The following is a 24260-nucleotide window of genomic DNA, read 5'->3' as shown; positions in this document are numbered from 1 at the left end:
ATTCTGTTTATCAAAACTAGCTTTATATTTCTCTTCGAAACAGACCCGTGAATGTACGGGATAGAATGGGTCTTCAGCAACCCATGCTTGCCACTGCGGTGAACTAAAGCTGAGATCGTCTTTGGTGCCACATGAATCTGAACTACTGTTATTGATTTATGTGAACTGGTGGACAAAAGAAAATGTTCCCTTGAAAATTGGATTTGACCAACAAATTACAAACGATAGGAAAACGTTGCGAGGCTTAAATCTGCCTATTGTTGTCCATTGTGTCCACCAGGTAGATGCAGTTGCTGTGAACTATGTTGATAACGACCACGCTCTGTAAAGAACTAATGGTAACGAACGTAGAGTTTGGTCCCGATCAATTGTCATATATATGCTGTGTATATTCTTATAACGAACTACGCTTATAACGAACTAAAATTTCTGTCCCCTTTGATTTCGTTATGACCGTAGTTTACTGTACGCGGATATCAAGGAAGAATGTGCACTTTTATGGTAGGCTTAGTGTGACGGTGCCTGTTTGTGCAGTTTGACTCTCACACTATCAACCACTGGTTTGCTTGCTCCAGCACCCCGTAAACAGTCGATGACAGATTAAAATCTATTCCGTCACTTGATAGTTGTAAAAAATGTTCGTGTTAAAATTATACACATCAATTTTCACACAACTACTGGTATATAGGTGTTCGGTTTGTATAGGTGAGGGAAGATATCCGCGCTGTAAGAAGTACAACTTGTGATATCATTCAGCCGGAGTTGACGAAATATGGATGACACAAAGTGCTCCAGAATACTAAGAACTGCACTTTATTTCTCTCAGGCCGAGCCCATCGGCATATAAGGTACAAACAGTATTTTACATTGCGGTGGACAGAGGTTAACTGGGAGTTTTTTACAATTTTCATTATAATGTTAATAAATTTACATAGTTTGTTTTGGACAGATATCTTATGACAGTTAAATAATTGCTGAAATTGTAACATATTTGATCTTTTTAAAAAGTGTTTAGGATGTACATGTCCCTTTGTTCATTGAAATATTTACATTTGAGTGAGTGAGTGAGTATGGTTTTACGCCGCTTTTAGCAATATCAGACACCAGAAATGGGCTTCACACATAGCACCCATGTCGGGAATCGAACCCGGGTCTTCGGCGTTACGAGCGAACGCTTTAGCCACTAGGCTACCCGACCGCGCCTATTCACATTTGAAAATATAGTGGAATTCATCTCAATTGTCAAAACTATCACACAACCTGCATTTTTCGAATGTCCTCCGTTCCCCTCTCTCGTTATGTCAGACAGGTGGTACGGATGGCCCAGTCGTCCGAGGCGCTAGGCAGAGTTCTGTCAGAAACATAAGATCGTGGGTTGGAACCCAAAACGGACCCTGATCATGTTTCTGGGTGTGCGAGCTCCATAACCGAGTTGGTGGGTTTCACCCAATTAGTAACAGTCATCACCTGGGGTTTTCCTCCCACATAAAGCTGGCACGTAGTGAAGTAAATGAAATACCGTTCAAGGGCGTAAAACATTGCTCACTTACAAGACAATAACTCGTCCTCACTCATGTCAGGAAGTGTTGTGTATACGGAAAGCGAAATAAAGAAGAGTTTTTAATATTTCACAAGAACAGTGTACAAGGAAGAGAAGTTGTCACTCGACCACTCCACCAACAAGAAGAGAAAACCCTTGCAGTGGTGCAGCAAGAACACGCTCACTGAACAATCTTATGTTTTATGCACAGATCAAGACCCATGCTGGCGTTCCGTGCATTTCCCCACGCTCGTAGCGGTTTGTACTGTTCACAGTCACCCAAATACATGTTGGACTACACTGTATTGATTAGTAGATTATTATAACCGACCTTCATATATCAGTGTAATCAATAAGGTATGAGTTATCTTTAGTTTCTTCTGAACGCATTAAAATAATATTTTACAGAGACATTCATCATCATCGGGGAACTTTTCCCTCGATGTTGAACCATAATCTATCACACTACACCCTAAATGCCCTATAGGGGGCACGGGTGGCCCAGTCGTCTAAGGCGCCGCGGTTCGCTGTGCAGAGTTGCGTCCCTTGGGCACGCCAGAGACTTATGATTGTGGGTTCGAATCCCGGATCGCCCCGATTATGTTTCTAGGTTTGTAAGAACCATACCCGTGCTCATAGGCCAATTCGCTGTGCAGAGGCCTTCGAGAAACCTTTGATCACTGGTTTCACACCCCTCATGTTCGTGGGTTTCACCAAGGCAATGAACATCTACGACCTGCATCACTTCGGGTGTGCCTCCCACATTAAGCTGAGTCGCCGTGATATAACTGACATATTGTCGAAAACGTCCTTACACCTCACTCACTCATTCACTCCCTCACTCACTCACCAGCCCACCCACTCACCCATTCACTCACTCACTCACCAGCCCACCCTCTCACTCACTCACTCACTCACCAGCCCACCCACTCACTCACTCACCAGCCAACCCACTCGCTCACTCACTCACTCACCAGCCCACCCACTCACCCACTCACTCACTCACTCACCAGCCCACCCACCCACTCACTCACTCACTCACCAGCCCACCCACTCGCTCACTCACTCACCAGCCCACCCACTCACCCACTCACTCACTGACTCACCAGCCCACCCACCCACTCACTCACTCACTCACCAGCCCACCCACTCACTCACTCACTCACTCACCAGCCCACCCACTCACTCACTCACCAGCCCACCCACTCACTCACCCACTCACCAGCCCACCCACTAACTCACTCACTCACTCACTCAACACCTAGTCCTGGTTGTCACTGTCAACTTCATATGTAGAGACGGACCCCACATGGCTTTTATTCCCAAACTACACGTTTTCAAACCCGATTTAATGAAAATATAAAGTCTTACTGACCAGAATCTCTCTATGGGCCAAGCTGAGCAAAATTGTTAAACATGCCCACATATTTTCATAACGTTGAAATCAATCCGGATTTTTGAACAAAATAGCAAAATAAGTGATGGTAATGGTCATATGGATCTATCTTTCCCGCTTATAGCATAATATCATGACCATGCAATGAGTGTGGGGATTTTGTTTCACATTTTAATTTTAATTTAAACGTCAACACCTTAGATGTGATTATGATTGAATCTCTATCACATGCAAACAAATCAATTTCTGTACCCACGAAATAATGTTATTGTTGTATGAATATGATAGCCTGCCCATAAACAATGTGCGAAAAATTCGAATTCATAACCACTTTTCATTTGGTAAATAAATACAACCTTGGATAAGTGATATGCCACAATACATACATGCCGATATTTCAGATAAATATATACAAACACACGAACGATTATATTGATATTGTTTTATTCGATTATTAGAACGATGAAGACATGATGTTATATACACAGAACATATGTACAAATGGATGAAGAGTACGTACATGTACCAGATACATCACTAGATACATGTATACAATGACAAACTATTAATTACAGTGAACGAGCCGACTAAACGGTATTTCAGTTATATCACGGCTTCACGGCTTCACTGCTTCACGGCTTCACGGCTCCACTGCTTAAAGGTAGTCATCAACGATTTGAGTGAAAGCTTTATATAACAAGACACAAGGAAAATACGATTACTAGTTTGATTGTTGTAATGCGAGATACGTTTAAACATGATGTCGTGCTGATTATGTGTGAAGAAGGACAATTCATTTGTGAAGTATTTAGGACTTAGCAAATTTAGGTCTTCTAGCCTTTTAAAATGACTCGATGACTACCTCTAATTTTGGGGAGAAAAACATGAAAGTAGGAAGGCGTTTACGTTAAGTTAGTAGAAGAGATGGAACGATTCACTGACGTCACAATCCGTACCCTTTTACACAACTTCAGAGTAAACCTGTACTCATGGAGTGCTAGTTTGATACAGCAGCGAATCCCTGATAATCTTAATACAACCCCAAACTGCATGGAAGTGAGTGCGTATGGTTTTACGCCGCTTTTAGCAATATCAGCAATATCACACCTGGCATCATATTCCAGCAATATCACACCTGGCATGGAATTCACACACTGTACCCATGTGGCAAATCGAGCCCCAGGACTTCGGCGTGACGATCTTACGCTTCAGTCACTAGGCTACCCCACCGCCCCGGTCTATAAATAGAAAACAAGTGTGTCGGTCAGCTTGTAGAATATGTGAAGTGTGTAAAACAGTTAGATATTGAATATTTCCCGTTCAAACACCCACCCGTAACTTGTTGTGTATCGTAGCGTTGGTTTTGATATCGGGATAAATTGGTGAGTCTATGAATCGTTTCAACACTACTATACACAGTTACATGAAATTATTTGTCTTGATGATAGAACCTGTTGTTTCGCTATGCAGCCATCAATATCAAGGAGGTTGGTATGACAGCTTCATGACTTTCAATTAACCATTTAAAACGTTTTTTGATCTGTCTGGAAATATATATTTACAGTGACGCATAATTATACAAATGTCTATTAACATGATGTACACAAACGCACACATACACGCACACACGCACATTCACACACACACACACACGCGCACACACATACGCGCGTATTATGTACATATACATAGAATGACGTAGATGGTAGTTACACAACGAAAGGTGAAATAAATAGACAAGAACAAATCATCTACGTCTAGCCTGCTTTTGCAAAGCTGAGTTAAGCTTAAATCCGATTAGTCTACTGAAAGAAGCCGTTTCTAATCTACAATTCGTGGAGCTCTGCTACAGTGAGGTGACTTGATGTACTTGACGTCATCACTAGCAGGAAGCAAAGCATTGTGGTACAGGGCTGAGATTGTACTTCCTGTCACGTGTCCGCCATGTTCCGACCCTCGTGATCTCAGCACAGGATCAGGCTCACGTTTTACTTCGAACCTCTACTTCTTTTGACGTTTGTATGTATATCTGAGGGCAGTAGAGGGAGGGGTGCAGCATGGATCTAGGCTCTATCAGGGGTGAAGGGGAAGGAGAATGGGGTGCAGCCTGGATCTAGGCTCTATGCGGGGTGAAGGGGGGTGCAGCCTGGATCTAGGTTCTTTGAAGGGTGAAGGGGGGTGCAGCCTAGATCTAGGCTCTTTGTGGGGTGAAGGGGGTGCAGCCTGGATCTAGGCTCTATGCGGGGTGAAGGGGGGTGCAGCCTGGATCTAGGTTCTTTGAAGGGTGAAGGGGGGTGCAGCCTAGATCTAGGCTCTTTGTGGGGTGAAGGGGGTGCAGCCTGGATCTAGGCTCTATGAGGGGTGAAGGGGAGAGGGTGCAGCCTTGATCTAGGCTGTGAGGGGTGAAGGGGAGAGGGTGCAGCCTGAATCACGGCTCAATGAGGGGTGAAGGGAGAGGGGTTGCAGCCTGGATCTAGGCGCTGTGAGGGGTGAAGGGGGAGGGGGTGCAGCCTGGATCTAGGCTCTATGAGGGGTGAAGGGAGAGGGGGTGCAGCCTGGATCTAGGCTCTATGAGGGATGAAGGGAGAGGGGGTGCAGCCTGAGCGGTATAGAGCAGAAATCGTGGGATATTCTTGTTCAGGTTACACTGATGGTTGAAAGGGGACAACAGTCTGGACAACCATACCATTCTACGGCCAATCTAAAAGGGGAATACGGAAATCATTACTGTTAGGTTCTGTGGGCGATGAAGACATTTTGGTCGCCTGGGTCGCATAAAATCGTGTAAGGGTGTGTGGCAACCCTGGGTAGCCTGATCTGTGCTGGATGAACTTTATAAAGGGGGAGTGGCAACCTGCTCCAGGTTGTAGGAGCTGTATAAAGGGGATGTGGCAACCTGCTCCAGGCAGCAGGAGCTGTCTAAAGGGTATGTGGCAACCTGCTCCAGGTTGTAGGAGCTGTATAAAGGGTATGTGGAAACCGGCTCTAGGTGTGTTGAGCTGTATAAAGGGGGAGTTGCAACCTGCTCCAGGTTGTAGGAGCTGTATAAAGGGGGAGTGGCAACCTGCTCCAAGTTGTAAGAGCTGTATAAAGGGGGAGTGGCAACCTGCTCCAAGTTGTAAGAGCTGTATAAAGGGGGAGTGGCAACCTGCTCCAAGTTGTAAGAGCTGTATAAAGGGGGAGTGGCAACCTGCTCCAAGTTGTAAGAGCTGTATAAAGGGGGAGTGGCAACCTGCTCCAGGTTGTAGGAGCTGTATAAAGGGGGAGTGGCGACCTGCTCCAAGTTATAGGAGCTGTATAAAGGGGGAGTGGCAACTTGCTCCAAGTTATAGGAGCTGTATAAAGGGGGAGTGGCAACCTGCTCCAGGTAGTAGGAGGTGTATAAAGGGGGAGTGGCAACCTGCTCCAGGTTGTAGGAGCTGTATAAAGGGGGAGTGGCAACCTGCTCCAAGTTGTAAGAGCTGTATAAAGGGGGAGTGGCAACCTGCTCCAGGTTGTAGGAGCTGTATAAAGGGGGAGTGGCGACCTGCTCCAAGTTATAGGAGCTGTATAAAGGGGGAGTGGCAACTTGCTCCAAGTTATAGGAGCTGTATAAAGGGGGAGTGGCAACCTGCTCCAGGTAGTAGGAGGTGTATAAAGGGGGAGTGGCAACCTGCTCCAGGTTGTAGGAGCTGTATAAAGGGGGAGTGGCCACCTGCTCCAAGTTATAGGAGGTGTATAAAGGGGGAGTGGCAACTTGCTCCAAGTTATAGGAGCTGTATAAAGGGGGAGTGGCAACCTGCTCCAGGTAGTAGGAGTTGTATATAGGGGGAGTGGCCACCTGCTCCAAGTTATAGGAGCTGTATAAAGGGGGAGTGGCAACTTGCTCCAAGTTATAGGAGCTGTATAAAGGGGGAGTGGCAACCTGCTCCAGGTTGTAGGAGTTGTATATAGGGGGAGTGACCACCTGCTCCAGGTAGTAGGAGCTGTATAAAGGGGCACAATCTAATCTAGGCTCCATTAGCCGTTGGACGGCATGGCTTCATGTTCTAAGGCTGTATAGCGAGGGCAGTATACAGTATACTGTATCAACATACAACAAACTGCACGTATGCACCACAAGAAAAAAATAATTATACATTGGCATAACAAACATGCAACAAATCTCACTGAACGAATGTTTTGCCCTCCAGTCGTACCTGGCGCCACCGTTACTGAGATCCTAACACCAGGACTGTTGCTTGATAAGATAGGACAATACTAGCGTGCCGGGCCTGATGCCAGCTCAAGCACCAGGCCAGCATGTTCATTGAGCAGATTTAGGACGACGACACGATAAGCCAAAAGCGTTTTGAATTTACATGCACACTGACCGTTCAGACATCACAATACAACAACAATATTACATACACCATTTACACACCAAAGTATAAAAATATCAAAATTATACAAAATTTTGAGAATTTCATGTTTGGAATCACACATAGCTTTCAGAACGCTCTTGGCTTATCGGAGAATGTCAAACATCAATTGAATGCCGGTGGTGGTGCCCGCCTAAATAAAATGCTCGGCTGGTGTCGATTTTCCTGAAAAAAAGCAAAATAAAACTATTAGCACGGACATAGTAGCAAGCAGTCGCTAGTGGACATAAGTAGCAGCCTACTATTATGATTATTCATAAACTTTGTATATTCATTATGACTCTTACCTCACTATATCGAATACTGATCAGGGTATTTGCATAAAGCGTTAATATGGATTGTGTTTTATTTTTTAAAGCTGTTCATTGAAAGCTCATTTCAAACGCTGCTTAATCCAATAAGCTGCATACTCGTTCAAAACTAGAAACTCAGTTACGGACTGCAATATGTATATCGTATAATTTGTAACCTGCTGTAATCTACCATACCTCTATGGCACTTGTCAAAGCGCGTCTACCTCTACGGCACTTGTCAAAACGCGTCTACCTCTACGGCACTTATCACAACGCGTCTACCTCTACGGCACTTGTCAAAACGCGTCTACCTCTACGGCACTTGTCACAACGCGTCTACCTCTACGGCACTTGTCACAACGTGTCTACCTCTACGGCACTTGTCACAACGCGTCTACCTCTACGGCACTTGTCAAAACGCGTCTATCTCTACGGCACTTGGCACAACGCGTCTACCTCTACGGCATTTGTCAAAAGGCGTCTACCTCTGCGGCACTTGTCACAACGCGTCTACCTCTACGGCACTTGTCAAAAGGCGTCTACCTCTACGGTACTTGTCACAACGCGTCTCACTCGTAGTTAACATAAAATAGTTCTTGATGTATTCAACTGGTGGCTGTTCGGTTTAATTTACTAAATTCTTACAAACATGATTTTCAAAACATGTTCTCATAATGAAAAACAACACTATTATTACTTTTTAAAATTAAGCTAGCTTATTCACTTAAAATAAGCACGAATTGTGGAGGTATACTTTCGCTTTATATGTTCGAATTTTTAATACTGACAGTCTTTTTAATTCTAAATCTATTTATTTAATGTTTTCATTATGCAACCTGAAACATGGCAGTGGCAATAAGTACTCCAGCAGTTATCTATCCAATTAGAGTGTACTTGTTTTAAGTGAGTGCCCGCTGCCCGAGTTTACTTTCGTTTCATTACCAACATTCTTTTAATTATATAATCACACAAACTATATATTAAATTACGTTCTCGTAAAACTGATAAGTAATATTTCAGCGTCAAGCTATCTAATCAATTTTACATGTTTTTAAGAGAGTGCCAGCTTTAGAGGTTCACCTTGTGACTGGCAATATATTTAAGATATTTAAGCAATTTCCCGTTCAGTACTGTGGTACACATGTAACACATTGTTTCTGAGATGTTGTATCCTTTGTGCGAACAGCCATGCATTGTAACGAGGCGCACTGCAGTGTGTACACACAATGAGGTTAAACCGTACGAACGTGCCAAATCTTCACATCCTAACCTGTGGCTATCAGAAAACTTCTCACACAATGAAATGACTTTATCACGTGACCCGAGGCTTTGTTCTCAGAAGACGATAGGTTGTGTTAATACAAGATTTGTACCTCATTAGTGTCCTCTCTCTCTCTCTCTCTCGCTCTCTCTCTTGCTCTCTCTCTCTCCCTCTCTCTCTCTCTCTCTCTCTCTCTCCCTCTCTCTCTCTCTCTCTCTCCCTCTATCTCTCGCTCTCTCCCAGTAACACACAGTAACTTAATACGTGATGAAGCAATTAAGTACTAATAATCAAAATTAACTGAACAAAACTCCTTTAAGAGACTGACTCTAGACAACGAAATTTCTTCTATCAAACTATAGCTCAACAACAATATATTTAATCGTCAATGTTGACATATGAAACGAAAAATTATATCGAAACAGCCAATATTTATATAACATTTCTTTAAACTTGTCTTTTTAAGATTTGTCTTTTGTTACAAGATGTTAAGATGAAACTGCTGTGCAGGATCTAGGATGCAAGGAGACGTCAAGACATGACATCACGCGACCACATTCTAGGGTCGTTGTGCGGGTACTTGCGATGTTTATAGCTTACATAAGATAACCGTCTTGACGAGAGCACAGGGCTGCCGAGCCACGTCAACAGGACATACCTCGAGGTCGTCCTGAGGTCTTGCATTTAGAAGCTGACTGATGGCGACAGAGTTTACATGTTATGTTTTTCTATCGGAATTATTCAGGAGTCAAAAGGAAAAGCGGATGACTCAGGTTAACATTAACTACCATTTGAATTCTTTGGGTTTTTTCAACTTTGTTCCTGAACTAGGTAGTCGAAAAGACAGTCAGTGTTCCATATGTCAAATGTGTTTTTACGAGCTAAAGTATGGGAATTCTACTCTAATTTACATAAATGTATCGCGACAACGGAAACACGGAAGCTCTGGTCACTAGGGACACCAAGCAGGTGTTGATTCACGCCATTCTTATGACACAGATGCAGTGTTACAGTTGACTCAATGTACTGACTCTAAACATAGACTGAAACTAGACAATAGCCTTCCCCGGTCATATTTAAAAGGAGACTATGCTCAACTGTCTTGTGTCCTTATTCAGTCTAGTTCTAGACGCAATAACTAATACCATGTATGACACTTTGACATTGTCTCCGGGTAATTTGGACACTTACTAACTGTTACCAAACGACAAAAACTAGCAACAGACGAAGGGTGTTTAAGAAACTTGAATTAAATTTGCTGGGAATGCCAGAAAGCTCGAGCCAACTACAGTATGTGTGCATTGTACGACGCCGGGTAGTTAAAACATATAACTTCCTCTACAGAACTGGGTGACCTACTGCATGCAGTGCAAGTGCAGAGATCTATACATGATACATGGGGGTACAATACATGCTGTTAGTCAGGTGAATACTAATACTGGTCGCTATATGGTGGTAATGCATTATGTAAAGGGAGTGAAAGTCAAGGTCACTGCACAGGATATGCTCACTGCGCATGCCTACCTTGACTTGTGGGTGCTGGGGTGAAGCGTGACGTGCGCATTAAAGCGATGGGTACGTGGACTGTGATCTAAAACGAGTAGGGTGGCCTAACCTCCTTTTATGTATAACAGTTATAGCTATTCCAAACACGATGATCGACGGTATCCCAATCACCAGTGCTGCCACGACGGGCCAGAAAGTGTCGTCATTTTCCGGATCCCCGGAAACGGAAACAGAAAGTCCTCCAGCTTTGGACTCACTACTGGTAGCTAGCAGTGGGCCTGGCGTGTGTCCTGACGACAGATCTTCAAAAGGTGTTGTTATCACAGTAGTAGTAGTAGTTGTACTGGGCGGTGCTTGTGTTGATGTTGACGAGGAATTGATTCCAGGTGACATAGGAGTAGTTCCTTTCAAAGCTGGTGACGTTTTTGTGACGTTAATCGTTGTGGTGGTTGGGGTGGTGGAAGTTGTCTTTGCGGTAGCTGTTGATGGAGGATTAGGTTTATTGTTGCGAGTGGATGGACTCGGGTCAATTGTTGTTGTTGTTGTTGCAGTCGTACTTGGTGTTGCAGTAGTTGACCGTGTAGTCGATGTAGTGGCTGATTTCTTTGCCGTTGTTACCTCTGTCGTTGTAATAGTTGTCGTAGTCGGTGTTGTGGTTGCTGTAGTTGTTATTGTTGTTGTTGATGATGATGATGATGATGATGATGATGATGATGATGATGATGATGATGATGCTTCTAGGGTCGTAGACGTAGGGGTTTGTGTTGTGCCTATAGATTCGTCAGTGGTTGTCCCTGCCCCGATGACATCGTTACGAATGTTCCCAGAGTCGGTTGTTGTGTCTTTCAAATTCAACTCTCTAAGTTTGTTATTAGTTGTAGTGACTGGCGACACTGTTTCACCTGCGGGTGTTGATGCCGTAGATGTTGATACTACTGTAGTTGTGTCAGGGGTTCTTGGAGATATTTCTTCTTTTGGTGCTTGTTTTGTCACTCTAGCGATTGGTGGGTTGTCTGGTACGAAAAGGTTTGTCGTCCCGGCCCTTGTTGTGGAGTCTGTCTTCTTTGATGAGATGGTTTCTTGAAACCCACTACTTGTCAAATCTGGAGTTGTGGTTGCAGATATTGTCGCTGTTGTCGATGTTGTTGATGCTGAAGTTGGGCTTGGACGTGGTACAGTAATTGAACTTGTCGCTGCATCATCTGCGTTTACCACTGGCTTCCCCGTTGGCACACCTACAAGAGGGTTCAGATCATCGTTTGTCTCGCCATCACCCACACCGATATTTAACTTTATTTTCTCATCACTTGGACTTCCATCGGTGCCGTTGGTTGATTTTGGGTTGATTATTTCTGACCATGGGTTGAAGTCTACTCCTCGAGCTGATGGTGTTTTTACTGAAGACGAAACGCCAGGCGTAGTTTTTGTAGGCACTGGTGGTGGGACAGTAGTTGTTGTCGACAAAGTAGTTGTTGGAACATGCGGTTTAGAGAAAGATAGAGGTGTAGGAGGGCCTCTGACAGGATTAACATTGGCACCGTCACGGAGAGAGTCCAGAAGCTGATCAAGAAAATCCTGATCATTTATCTGTTTTATGACACGAGGTTCTTGTTCATCAGCTGCCCACTTAAATTCCTCATCTTCCATTAAACCTGGCTCTCTATTGACTGGTTTGGGTTCTATATCCCTCTCAACTTCAGCAGTCTTCTTTGTGGGTGGGGCTGATGAAACTCGGGTAGTCTCAGTGGTTGTATACGGTGTCGATGTAGTTGTTGCATCCGAAACTGTTTGTGTTTTTGACATTGTTGCATATTCAGTAGATGTTGGTGAAGTCGAAGGCGTTGTCGTTTGTGTTTCCGCTTCCGTCTGCACAGAGGTAGATCCTGGAGTATCAGAAGCCGTAGCAATGCTGGAAGAAACCGAATTCATTGCGTCTGTCATCCGCTCCTGGAGCCGATGGAGAGAGTCCTTCACAAGGTCGTCCAAAGATGAAGTCCACTGCTCGCCTTCTCCGGAGAAGATACTCTCTTCTCTCGCTGAACTACTCGACAAGCGGTCTGTGATACTGATCTGAACAGGTCCATTACCCAGTTTGTTTTCTCGCCTAGACCGGTCCAGAACCATCATGCTAGGTGAGATACAGGTTCGGTGAAGGGCAATTTGGATCCTGGAATGAAAAATGATATCCTTTAACAATAATGTGTTTACATTATGTTTCATAAATTATTACCTGTATATTACCCATTTTGCTTCCTTACAATTTATCCCCCAAACACCAACATATGGGTTTGTATTATTTGCATTTTGAAAGGTGTGAAACCAATTATCATTACACACAGACACAAATCTTCTACTACGATGACATCGTTGAGTATAGCCCCTCCTTGCACCACCCCACCCCTTTAATTTATCACCCTTATCGTAATCACCTGGTCTGTCTGTCTCTGCCAATAGCCTCGAGTCTCGTGACCCCCTCGCTGGTGGACTGGAGACTTGAATGAACTTGAAACACGTCCAAGACCTCGGCAACGTCATCGTCATGTACCACCAGTGACAACTCCACCGATAGGCTACCCCCCTGCAACATCGTCAACATACGTGTACAGTGGAAGCAAACAATAGTGGACCATGTTAGACATTTAACTTATTAATATCTCAAACAAGGACAATAGACTTTTTATGATTGTATAAATTGTTTTTCCCCTATTCTTGAAATAATGTTGCACCTGCAAAGAGGTTTGAACAGTCTCCCCAAACTGCATGCCCGCACAACCAGTCATCGTGTTCAACTTGGTGCATACTTCTGATTCTAAGATTTCTAAAATTGCAATATTATCTCAACGAGCAATACAATTGGTTCAGTGTCAATTGTTATAGGCGAACGTCTTCTGATGCTAAGATTTCCAAAATTGCAATATTATCTCAACGAGCAATGCAATTGGTTAAGTGTCAATCGTTACAGGGCGAACGTCTTCTGATTCTAAGATTTCTAAAATTGCAATATTATCTCAACGAGCAATGCAATTGGTTAAGTGTCAAACGTTATAGGGTGAACTTGAGCACTCTAGATATTATCATACAAAAGTAAGTGAGTAGGTAAGTTTAATTTTACGCAGCTTTTAGCAATATTCCAGCAATATCACGGCGGGGGACACCAGAAATGGGTTTCACACGTTGTACCCATGTCGTGAATAGAACCCGGGTCTTCAACGTGACGAGCTAACGCGAGACAAAAGTAATCTACAGACATTATCAGAAGTCATCGCAGCACCAATAACTATCATGTTTTGAAATGTATAAATGTTTAATGTATGTTGATAAGCACTTTACTGGTTCTGTTCCATGGTCTCGGTGTCCCAGTGTGTCAACATGAACTAATTTACTAAAGTAATGAAATGCAACTCTGGGCCAACATCATGATCGTCATCATCACGCACGACGTGTCAACTACCGTAACTGTGACACGGTCAATCCTGTTTCCTTTCTCCAGCATAGCACACATCCTAACGCCGGGGATGTAACAGAACCCAAGACCAAGTCTCTGATCAATGGTGACAAACAATGGGACCTTCTATCTGGTGGACGGACACACGTGGTAATGATTAAATTAATGTCAGATTTGCTCAACTCACATGTTGCTTGCTACTGGACATGGAGATAGCGACGACCTTGGAGAGCTTGTTTTCTTCCTGACATACGTCCAACACAATGGGGTCGATAGGCTGGAGACATTTGAAACTGGAAGGAGAGGGAGAAAAATATACAACTGTCGACGTGTCACATGTCCTGTTCAATTGTTTGCATTCGTTGAATTAAGATAGCTGTGTGATTTATATTTGTTTTTAGACGAGGACAATGAGTACACATTGTCAACGCAAGAGAATAACCAGTCTAGATCATCTGCCGTAACAGATTCCATTTTGGTGTGCAAAATAGCTTTGAAAATCATATGAATGGACAACTGTTCGCGAAAAGGGTAAGCAGATCATGCCGAACCGGTAATGCCAAGGAAACGGACCGCCTCCGTGGTCTAGTGGTAGAGCTTCAGCCCGGAGAGCAGAAGTTCCGAGGTTCGATCCCCGGCCGCGTTATACTGAAAGTCGTTAAAAGATGGTACTTGTTGTAACCCTGTCTGTCGCTCGGCATTAAGGGGCTAAAACAAGGACTGGTCGGTGCGGAATCAGTATACTGTGTCTGAGTGGGATATTCATGTTAAACTGCGGCATGGTATCTATGAGAGCTAGCACTATAAAACGGCATCAGTCCGGACTAGTTCAAGCAGCCACACACATTATAATCTTGGACGCGACGTTAAACTCAATTTCTCTTCACTCACCTCTAGGAAACAAGTCGACCTTGAAGAAAAGTACATTTAGGTAGAGAATCAGCGTTTGAGACAATTACCTACAGCAGATATTTCCCAATAACAAATGAAATCATGCTTATCTTGTTTATGCTCAAACATCAATGAGGTATGCCATTCGGGCCTTTCCGTTCAGCATGCTTTCAAATCTTTCTTCAGCTTTCATTCAATATGATAATTTGACACGCTATTATATCACTATTTCTAGTCCACAGTTGGCAAACACATTGGCCATAGGCATTGCATTAACTAGAATGTGTTTACATTATTTTAATCGTGTTTCTCGATTACGCCCTAAACGAATGTATCTGTCCTTTTGTAATATTCCTTACATTTTTGTCATAAAGAGAGAATGCCACGACTCCGATCTACGGTCGTGATTATTCGTATGTTGTTTGTTCAACTGGGTGTTACACGTAGTTCTATTGAAGCCGTAAAGAGAGAAGTGTTGAATAAATTTGTCTGCCCAATGTCTCCAAACAACTGCATGTACACCACGATGGGCTGGAATTCATATCAAGGAAATCTGTAGCGAAACTATTTCTCATCATTCAACGACTTAAAATGCACAATCATTAAATACCACCAACTTTACCACCAGAAGTTCATCAATTGCCGAAATTGCTGAGTCAGTAAGAAAGAAGGTCGCTCACTGAACCAGTAAAGCATGACATTACGGGCGGTGTTGGAGAAGTGGTGTAAGCAGTTCTGGACTAACAGAGAGATATTGACTCTAAATATTATGATAGGCTTTGTATTGTCATCACAATTGGTGACAAACGCTTGGGATGAGAGGACCTGTGTTACCTTGGCATGCAGGTGTGGGTCTCGCGTAAGGTGTCAAATTTCTGCGCTGCATAATTAACATTTCCGGCCATTGATGAAGTGCAAATCAGCATGTCAGGAAGGGGCATGAGTGTGCTCAGGACTTAGTATTGTGTGAGATAGAGTTTCGGGCTTGGGCTGCTTTGTCATCATGTCAGGGACAAATCGGCTTCTTTGCAAAAAGGGATTGGGGTCAAATATTGAGCACTCTGACACCATTTAGCCTTCTGAATAAACGAGACAAATATTGGAAGATGCTCCAAACTATTGTTTCCAACCAGCAACAACAAAAAATATAAAAAAATTCAAATATTTTAATCCACACCAGTTTCAAGAAGTGTATAAATCCTTTTGATAATGTTCATAATGTAATGTTTAAATCCTGTGTGCCTCGTGCAAATAAGGTTGAATAATTGTTATTCACTGCATCTCTTATGGGTATTCTTAGTTACATGAGTGAAATGGCTTATTTTTGTCATTAACACCCATACAATCTTTATGTCTCTATAAGACACCAATCGAACTACCCGAGACAATTCCCATTCTCACTATGCATTACTATGAATTCAGAAAATACCCCCCCCCCCCCCCCCCCCCCCTCCCAATGCTAAGATCGACGCTCACTGATCACTGGAATGTCGGGTCCAGTTTCGATCGTTAACAGACCGCCGTTTTATTCAGGAATACAACAAACAAACAGAAAATACCACAATGATTCCATGTAGCCAAAAGAATATTATCACAAAATGAGCTAAATTATAAATGTAATATGATGTCTTCGGATAATACAGTAACCAACAGTATTGATATTGTCAATATTTGCATAAACATATTCATCGTAAAATATGAGTATAACCTTCTACATTAGAAGCACGATATTCATTGATTTTGGGGGGGTATTTTTGGTTACAAATACCTTGTTGAAAGATTCCTCAACTGCAGCTGTCCGAGAATTTCGTATGTTTATGTTTATGGAAATAATTTTGTCGCTTATATATTGATATCATTTGTACCTTGTGGTAATAATTTGTGGAACCTATGAACAACGTTAACTGCAGTACATTGGACAACAAACAGATGCGTTATGTGAACTGTGAACGGTGCAGTTATTTTCATCACTTGAGCGAGAATATTCAGTGTGAAGAATCTTGGAATGCACGTAAGCAATGATGACTTTACTCTTCAAGTGTCTGTAAACATGTTAGTTAAAGTGAGTGAGTATGGTTTTACGCCGCTTTTAGTAATATTCCAGCAATATCACGGCGGCGTGAGATAAAGCAAGGTACATACATATGCCATTGTAAATTTACTCCTCATTTGCGGTGGTGCCTATTCCTTCAGTTGTATTTTAGTAGTAACTCCTACAAGATCTGATGTTATCTGTTAATAGTACAACATAAAGTATGTTTAGTTTGACTGCTTGAGAACCCGACATTCTAGTAAGATGGTACCACAATCAATTTAAGGAGTTCTGTCTCGCGAACTTCATTGGCATTTAACTACTTACGTTAGTGTTTAAAATAATGTCAAAGTTGACGATATGTATAAAAAAATAAGAGCTACGTGCATTGCGATTCAGAGAACGACGATCGAGACATTTCTCAATTTTAGCTAATATCAACGTTGATTGCCGCTGTGAATGAACACTAGCAAAATATTTTTATAGTGAGTCATTTAGTTTTTCATGTTTGATTTGAAATAGCCTTAATCACATGTACTCATATTGTAACAATTATAAAAACGTCCGCATCATGTAACACAAATACGGGGGCAATGAGAACGAACCTAATATTTAGACTGTATGTTCTGTTTAAACAATGCCAACGTTGGAACTAACGCTGTCATAAATCAAACACCATGTAATGACGACAGTTACACGTCCCGAAAGAACACAAGAAGCAATGGCCTGTTGTCTGTTTAAACGAGTCCCTTTAATTTGCAAACTTGACTTTTTCAGCGTGGTCTGTCAGTATGAGATACATGGACTATTTGGCAAGATGGTTTTTTTTCTAAATCCTTGGTCACAATAGCTGAAACATAAAGAAACGTAACATTTTCTCAGCGCATTCGGAGAAAAAAGACGGGAACAGAAGTTGAAATGTGGTGTGAATGAAATCCCGTAATTGGCCATTCCCTGCACCGGCATGCGCAGTGAATATTTGCCTGATCTTTGACCTTCCTTGACACTGCGTCACCTTCTATCAAGGTGTACGAGAGTTTTTCATATTCATTTTTACAAAGAAATTTTAGCATTCCCACTTACAAAGACTAACTGTCAGCTAACTTTCAAGAATTTACCTTTTTTATTTCCTTCTGCGTGTCAGCAAATGTTAAAAACATATGTCTTTCCAGTTCATACTATATTGCTAATATTTAATTGACACACTTCTTCAGGACTATGAGTGCCTTGGAGTCAGTGGTTCCATCCCTTGATCGCGTCACACGAAAAGGCGTTAATAGACGACCATGGCCCTCTGCGTTAATGGGATACAAAGTTTAACAATCAGCGGTTGGATCGGAGTTAGTATACTGTGTCTAATGGAGGCATGGTATATCAGTGGGCCAGCATTAAAAAACCGACTTCATTCCTCACTAGCACAATCAGCCACACACACTTGCACGCACGTCGCTATAAACATGAACCAATCTTTATGCGACGTTAAATGCATAACGTCGACCTCTGAACATGACTGCACATATAAACACGGAGAGTTATACTTTTTGGACAGCCAAGGTCTTAATACTTCAACCAGTCTTTGTCCGAAACGCGTCACATTCTGGACCAAGTTGTCAAGAAGGAAAAAGCTTGGGTTAGTCGACCTTACACATTGGAATCCACAAAAGAAAAAATAACAAGCTTAATGTCACCCTGAACCTGAAGTATCCTTTGGTTGTGTACAAGCATTACGTTTCAGTTTCTTCACAAATTGTTAGTGAATGTGTGATATCAGCTGTGAAATCTCTGTTCTCTCAACTATGGTGGTTATGCCCAAACGCTCACCTCTCTTGATCTTTGCACGTGAGAACGAGGCTGACCCCGGGGGTCGAGGTCAGAGAACAGAGGTCATGGAGGACATCCCCTTGTATTCCGTCAACTGAGAGCTCGGTCTTACATACACCTGCACCCTGAAAATAATAGTGACATTTGATTAGTGTCAAGCACACATATATTTACATAATCTAGATTTGTGGTGCAAACAGCGACCGCCTGTGTGTATTTACTTCATCTATGCAAGTAAGGTCACCATCAGTGTTAAAACGTCAGTTCATACAATATATCTGTCACAAGACCACAACAATATTCTTTGTTCTTGGAGTAATCTTAAAGTCTGGTTGCATAAAATAATGGAATACAGCTGGTTATATATTTAAGATTTCATATTTTAGACATTTGCTTTAAGCTCCAAGCTTTAAGTCAAAACAGCCCTGTATTCGTGGCTGCTGAGTATGTATTACAAGGTAGTTTTATACATAGTAATTTGATAATGATCACAGTGTCACTATAAAAAATAAGGTTACTTAGGAGTGAATGAGTATATTAGCAATATTCCAGCAATATCATGGCAGTTGACATCAGAAATGGGCTTCACATATTGAACCCAGGTTACTTAAGAAGAACAACTGATTTCATTATGATATAAATTATATCATCAAGTCAGACAATGCACTCGTATTATGATTAGTGCAACTACCTGTGTTCGTAATTTCAATTTACAATACAATGATATTCTTCCAGATAGTTAAATGTAACAGACATATCATTTATGGTGTGAGGGTCAGTTGGGGTTTAACAAGTACACGTGTGGCCCAATGATGAGGGTATGTCAAGTTCAAGGGGAAACGGAATAAGAAGTTTGACCTCTTCTTTAATTCTGTAACATTCTGCTAATGTTAGGTCAGTGGAAGATGGTAGCCACATTCGTCGGTGTAGCCACCCATTTATTGAATCTCGGCATAACTGAGATGTAACACGTGTCGGAGAAATGTGATTGGTTGTCACATGGACCTGCCTCTGACACAGGAATGGTTAGCGGGTTATGGTGGCAGTGTCACGTTCACGTAGAGGTTACACAGAGCTGAACTTGCTGAAATTTCACATAGACAGGTTTCGATTTGTTAACCTCAGTTGACCCCGCATGTGGAGCAAAGGGGAGCAGGCGAAAGGAGTGGAGTTCTGCTGTCATCATTTACGTTTGGTCTTAACACCTTCCATTGTGTGGAGCCCGCGGCACCGAACAACGCTGAGGTCTGTGTTGACTGTGGGTATCCTACTCATGTTGTCATATTACAAAGAGACTTAGTTGAGAGAGTCACCACTTCCATTCCTGGAATGACATCATCTGATATTTCAGATGTAACCCTTCACCATAGGAACGCGTGAATACAATGAATAACTCTGAACGGACATGTAATGTTCATATTATGTTTCAAAGTTCTTTAGTTCTTAGTTCTCACAATTCAATGTGGAATGACTGGCTTTAATGCCTATCTGTGCCTTCAAGACCGAAATCAAAACATGGCTACCTTATATAATACCAACCTGTGCCACACAAAGGAACATAATCTATTGGAGTTTTAAAGACTTGAATGCTCTTTCAGTTGAATATCAAATTGCATCACTCAAGAGTGTCAATCAACCATGGGCAGTATAACCTCATATTTTGTATGAACAACATATTCCTCACCCTGGTGTACCTGCATGTCATGCACACTTTTTAGTTTACATACCCCCATATATCGTATGACTGTGTATCTACAGTATCCGAAGTTTTCCAAGTATGATTAAAAACATTGTTGTGATATCAAAATAGGATATTCTAGTACTATCTGACAATGATTCTAAAACGCTATATGAAAATGATATTCAAACCCCATCTGACAATCATACTCAAATATTTTCTGACAATGATACTCTAACATTGACACTGATACTCAAACACTATATGACACTGATTCTCAAACACTATATGACACTGATTCTCAAACACTATCTGACAATGATACACAAACACTATCTGACAATGATACACAAACACTATGTGACAATGATATACAAACGCTATCTGACAATGATGCTCAAACACGATACGATAAAAATGCTCAAACACTAAATGAGAATTATGCGCAAACACTCTCGAACTAAGAATACAAATATAAAAGTTATGTATTTTTATGTATTCTTTTTTTCAGAAACAACTGTTCATCTTTCCAAAGGGTGCGATGTAGTTGAAACGACAGACCCAAAGTAGAGCTTTTCTGTTTTCTTTAAATTAATGCAAGCCTAATGACATAGTGCTTGAGGTCGCTTTAACCTGCAGCTGTCATTCATCCCAGTCGCTCAATTATGTGCACCGCAGGTCGGTAATGAAGGCAATGTTGACTCATGGGGGTACACGTGAACAGGCATTGTGATTTGATTCCAACACGGATTACACAAGTAAAACATTTCACGCAACGGTATTGCAGACATACTTAGCGATGTATTTTTGTGCAGTGGGAACTTGCCTCTGTTTGGTATTCACGTAATGCCTGACAGGTCTGTTTACAGCCTCACCTACAGATTCGAGGGGAAAAACTACACGAAGGCAGGACCTTGACGGTGAACGTTCAACATGTAGGATTTGACGACGGGGACGTGTCCGCTGAAATTAAACCTCCTAATTTGGGGATGCCGAGTGGTGTTTATAACTGTCATACTGATTAGTACATCATTGTACGCCGCGAGCCCGTGGCAAGGAAGGAGGACACATGGATAATGCAGCAATTATTGCCTAGTTTTTACAAATATATTTGTTAATGAAATCTTTCGTTTTCGGTTTCCGTCCATGTAATTTCACATCCCATTCTACTTGCCTTCTCAGACACATCATTTCTGCATACGGTAAATATTGTTACTGCTATCTTTACTTCATTGGTATGAAACATATAAACACATCTATGTTACTGAGTTTGATTTGCTTAGTTTATAGAAAAAGGGAAGTTGTCCTGCTTGAATTTCCCTTATGTAACATCTTGAGACAGCATTCTTATGGCATTTTAGTATAATTTACGAAAAAAGGAAGCATTGATCATTTGTTAACATCGAAACATTGTTATTTTCTTAATATGAACTATTCATATCCCTAATATTTTCATCAACTATTGAAGTGTTCTTATACATACAGAATAAACCGATATGTAATTTACTTTCAGTATTTCAAAAGTATCATTATTTTTGTTTAAATATTATAATAATTAATGCCATTTTAAATATATGTTCATATATTTTATACTCATGTATTCCTATCGTCATATGTCTTCAAAGAAATACAGAAACTTACACACTTTCTACACACTCCAAATACACACAACACCAATTGTCGTCCATTCACCAGACCCATAGAGCCACAGTGTTTCTAAACTCTCACCAGAATTGCAAACGCTGTGATTTTGTATTCCACCAAGACACTGAACAGTGCTTGATTCTGATCTGTCAAAATATTATTAGGTATCTAATTCCATCTGATACTTCGAAATTACCATGATACCTTTTCAATCAAAGAACTTGCGTATGAAAAGTTTCGATAGACTACGCATCGATCCAGCAATGCCGACTCGTCTTCAGCTAAACACTGCGGTATTCAGTCATACTTCAAGAGTGTTCCGTTGGCAGTGAGGTTGTGTCAGTTGTTATACCAGCACATCATCGCGATTATTGTGAACATGATTACAACGCTCGCTTCTAACTTAATGTATGAGGTGTCTAATCTTTACACAACCTCAAATTTCAAAACACAGAAATGTAGATAGAACCTTTTTTAAAACAGATCAAACCAGATGTAGTGTACGGTTCTGATGAAGCCGAAATGTGAGGATTCAGAAATATAGATGGTATAGTACAGAACTTTCTCCCAGTGTTAAACCTAGCTCTCCAAATGTTATGGTTTATGGTGAATGTGGAAGATGTCCATTGTACATAGACTCTCATATAAAGGTTATCAAAATTGCCACAGATGCCCAATTCACGATTTCGAAAGAAATGATACAATACCATGTGACTTTACGATCGTCAGGGTAAACCAAACTGGTCATCGTATCTCAAAAAGTTAATTAATTTAACTGGGACTGAACAAAATGTAGATATGCCAGAGCCATTTATTGACTTCACACAGATTTTAAAAGACATGTTGTTCCAAAAATGGTCATTTTCTCTACCTTTGTCCATTAATTTAAATCACTATTCTGATATCAAAACAAACTTAAATAGAGAGCACTATTTGTTTGATTTTTTTTAAAATGCCGAGTGGCGTTAGCAGCCCTCGCGATCTCCTTATTGAATCACATCGACAATTCAGCTATTTGCGTTTTGTGTTATTGACACTATCTTTTTTTGCTTTTAATTAACATGTGTAGTGAGACAACCAACAGGTTGTTAACCCATCGACAGAAGAATAACATACGCCCTAATTAAACCACAGAAAGGGGAGCAAAAACGAGACCCAGATCATGGTGGCATAGTTTGTGTTTGTTGTTAATTTACTTCCGTCTTTTAATTTGACCACCAGCCAACAGACAAAGACCCGTGCTTAAGCACACTGTGTCTGTGTGGCAAGGCGCCCGGGGAATCAGTGCTGTGGCGATTGTCGTACCGTTTAGAAGAAGGCCGCGGATTCAACGCGTGCACAAGACACGCACCGTGAGCCTCTGTCTCGGAATAAACACGGGTTCAGTAAACACACTCTTGTGAATGGCAGTTGATATAAGAACGTCCTGTCATACACTGGCAATTCACTGAAGATAGGTTAGTTAGATTAATAACATGCATTGCATGCATAAGCGGTTCCAGATTGGGTCCAGGGGGTCCAAATGTAGCCTGTTGAAGGCTGTAAAATTGACTAAGAGAGGATCTTGATGTTTTGGACCCCTCCCTTTTAAAAAGGCAGGATCCGCCCTTGCTTGTATGTATATCGAGGAACTTAGGAGACAGATCCTAAATGAAAACTATGTTTGAACTTACTACCCAGTGTACATCTTTATTTCCATTTAAACAATATAATTATAATCTAATCACCATAGCTGTTTCACAGACACAAATTCGATATTATAGATGCTGTTCATTCCCTTACAGTGGTAGTTATATGTAAAAAAGGGACCTTCTCGCCACTTCGCCAGCACCCAGGGCAGTGTCACATCACAGTGACTGGAGAGTTTAGTATTATTCCTCAGCTGTGATTCGATCGGGATAGCCAAGAGATGGTGAGTTTTGAATAATGAAACATCGTTAACGCCTTAACTGGATACATCATTTGAGACAATATTACTTTGCGGAACAGGTAGAATCTATATCGACGCTTAGCCCGATTATAGGTCTATCTATCTACCCCTAGCTGTGCTTGTGGATTTCACCAAGTGGTAAACGTCATCTGCATTACTTCGGCCTTTCCTCCCACATCAAACTGACATGCCGTGACATAACTGCAGCACTATTCAAAGAGGCGTAAACCCACACTCACATCATTGTGCTTGCCTTTCACGACGGCGAACTCGATTGTTATTGCCCCCGCGACTTCGACTGAAGGAGAGGTTTGATGTGTGTTTGTTATACATATTGGTATCAATATACACATATGAAGTTATGGCCATCAAGATGACGTGGTAGGCGTAGACTTGGTTCGATTCCAGATGTGAAATATTTGC

General features: G+C 41.8%; 2 protein-coding genes across 2 annotated transcripts in view; both read right to left on the bottom strand.

The window, feature by feature from the left end:
* Positions 1-3470: 3470 nt before the first annotated feature.
* LOC139458070 (uncharacterized) lies at positions 3471-6936 on the bottom strand. The gene is made up of 2 exons (XM_071239382.1): positions 6673-6936; positions 3471-6630 (listed from the first exon to the last, which is right to left on the bottom strand). Exons 1-2 carry the CDS (start codon positions 6934-6936, stop codon positions 5770-5772), a joined length of 1125 nt encoding a protein of 374 aa, XP_071095483.1. The 3' UTR covers positions 3471-5769.
* LOC139469782 (mucin-2-like) overlaps positions 6841-24260 on the bottom strand; it is a 33215-nt gene continuing 15795 nt past the window's right edge. The window contains exons 2-6 of the mRNA XM_071252078.1: positions 18586-18710; positions 14029-14134; positions 12826-12974; positions 10506-12563; positions 6841-7501 (exon numbers count right to left, since the gene is read on the bottom strand). Coding sequence (XP_071108179.1) covers positions 7435-7501; positions 10506-12563; positions 12826-12974; positions 14029-14134; positions 18586-18710 — 2505 coding nt within the window. The 3' untranslated portion in view covers positions 6841-7434. The remainder of the gene's footprint in view (positions 7502-10505; positions 12564-12825; positions 12975-14028; positions 14135-18585; positions 18711-24260) is intronic.

This window comes from Haliotis cracherodii, unplaced genomic scaffold (assembly GCF_022045235.1).
Source record: "Haliotis cracherodii isolate W230 unplaced genomic scaffold, xgHalCrac1.p SCAF_1, whole genome shotgun sequence".
In the NCBI taxonomy this organism is placed as follows: Eukaryota; Metazoa; Mollusca; class Gastropoda; order Lepetellida; family Haliotidae; genus Haliotis; species Haliotis cracherodii.
The sequence above is the reverse complement of the archived record's forward strand: the minus strand, read 5'-3'. Positions and strand labels throughout refer to the sequence as shown.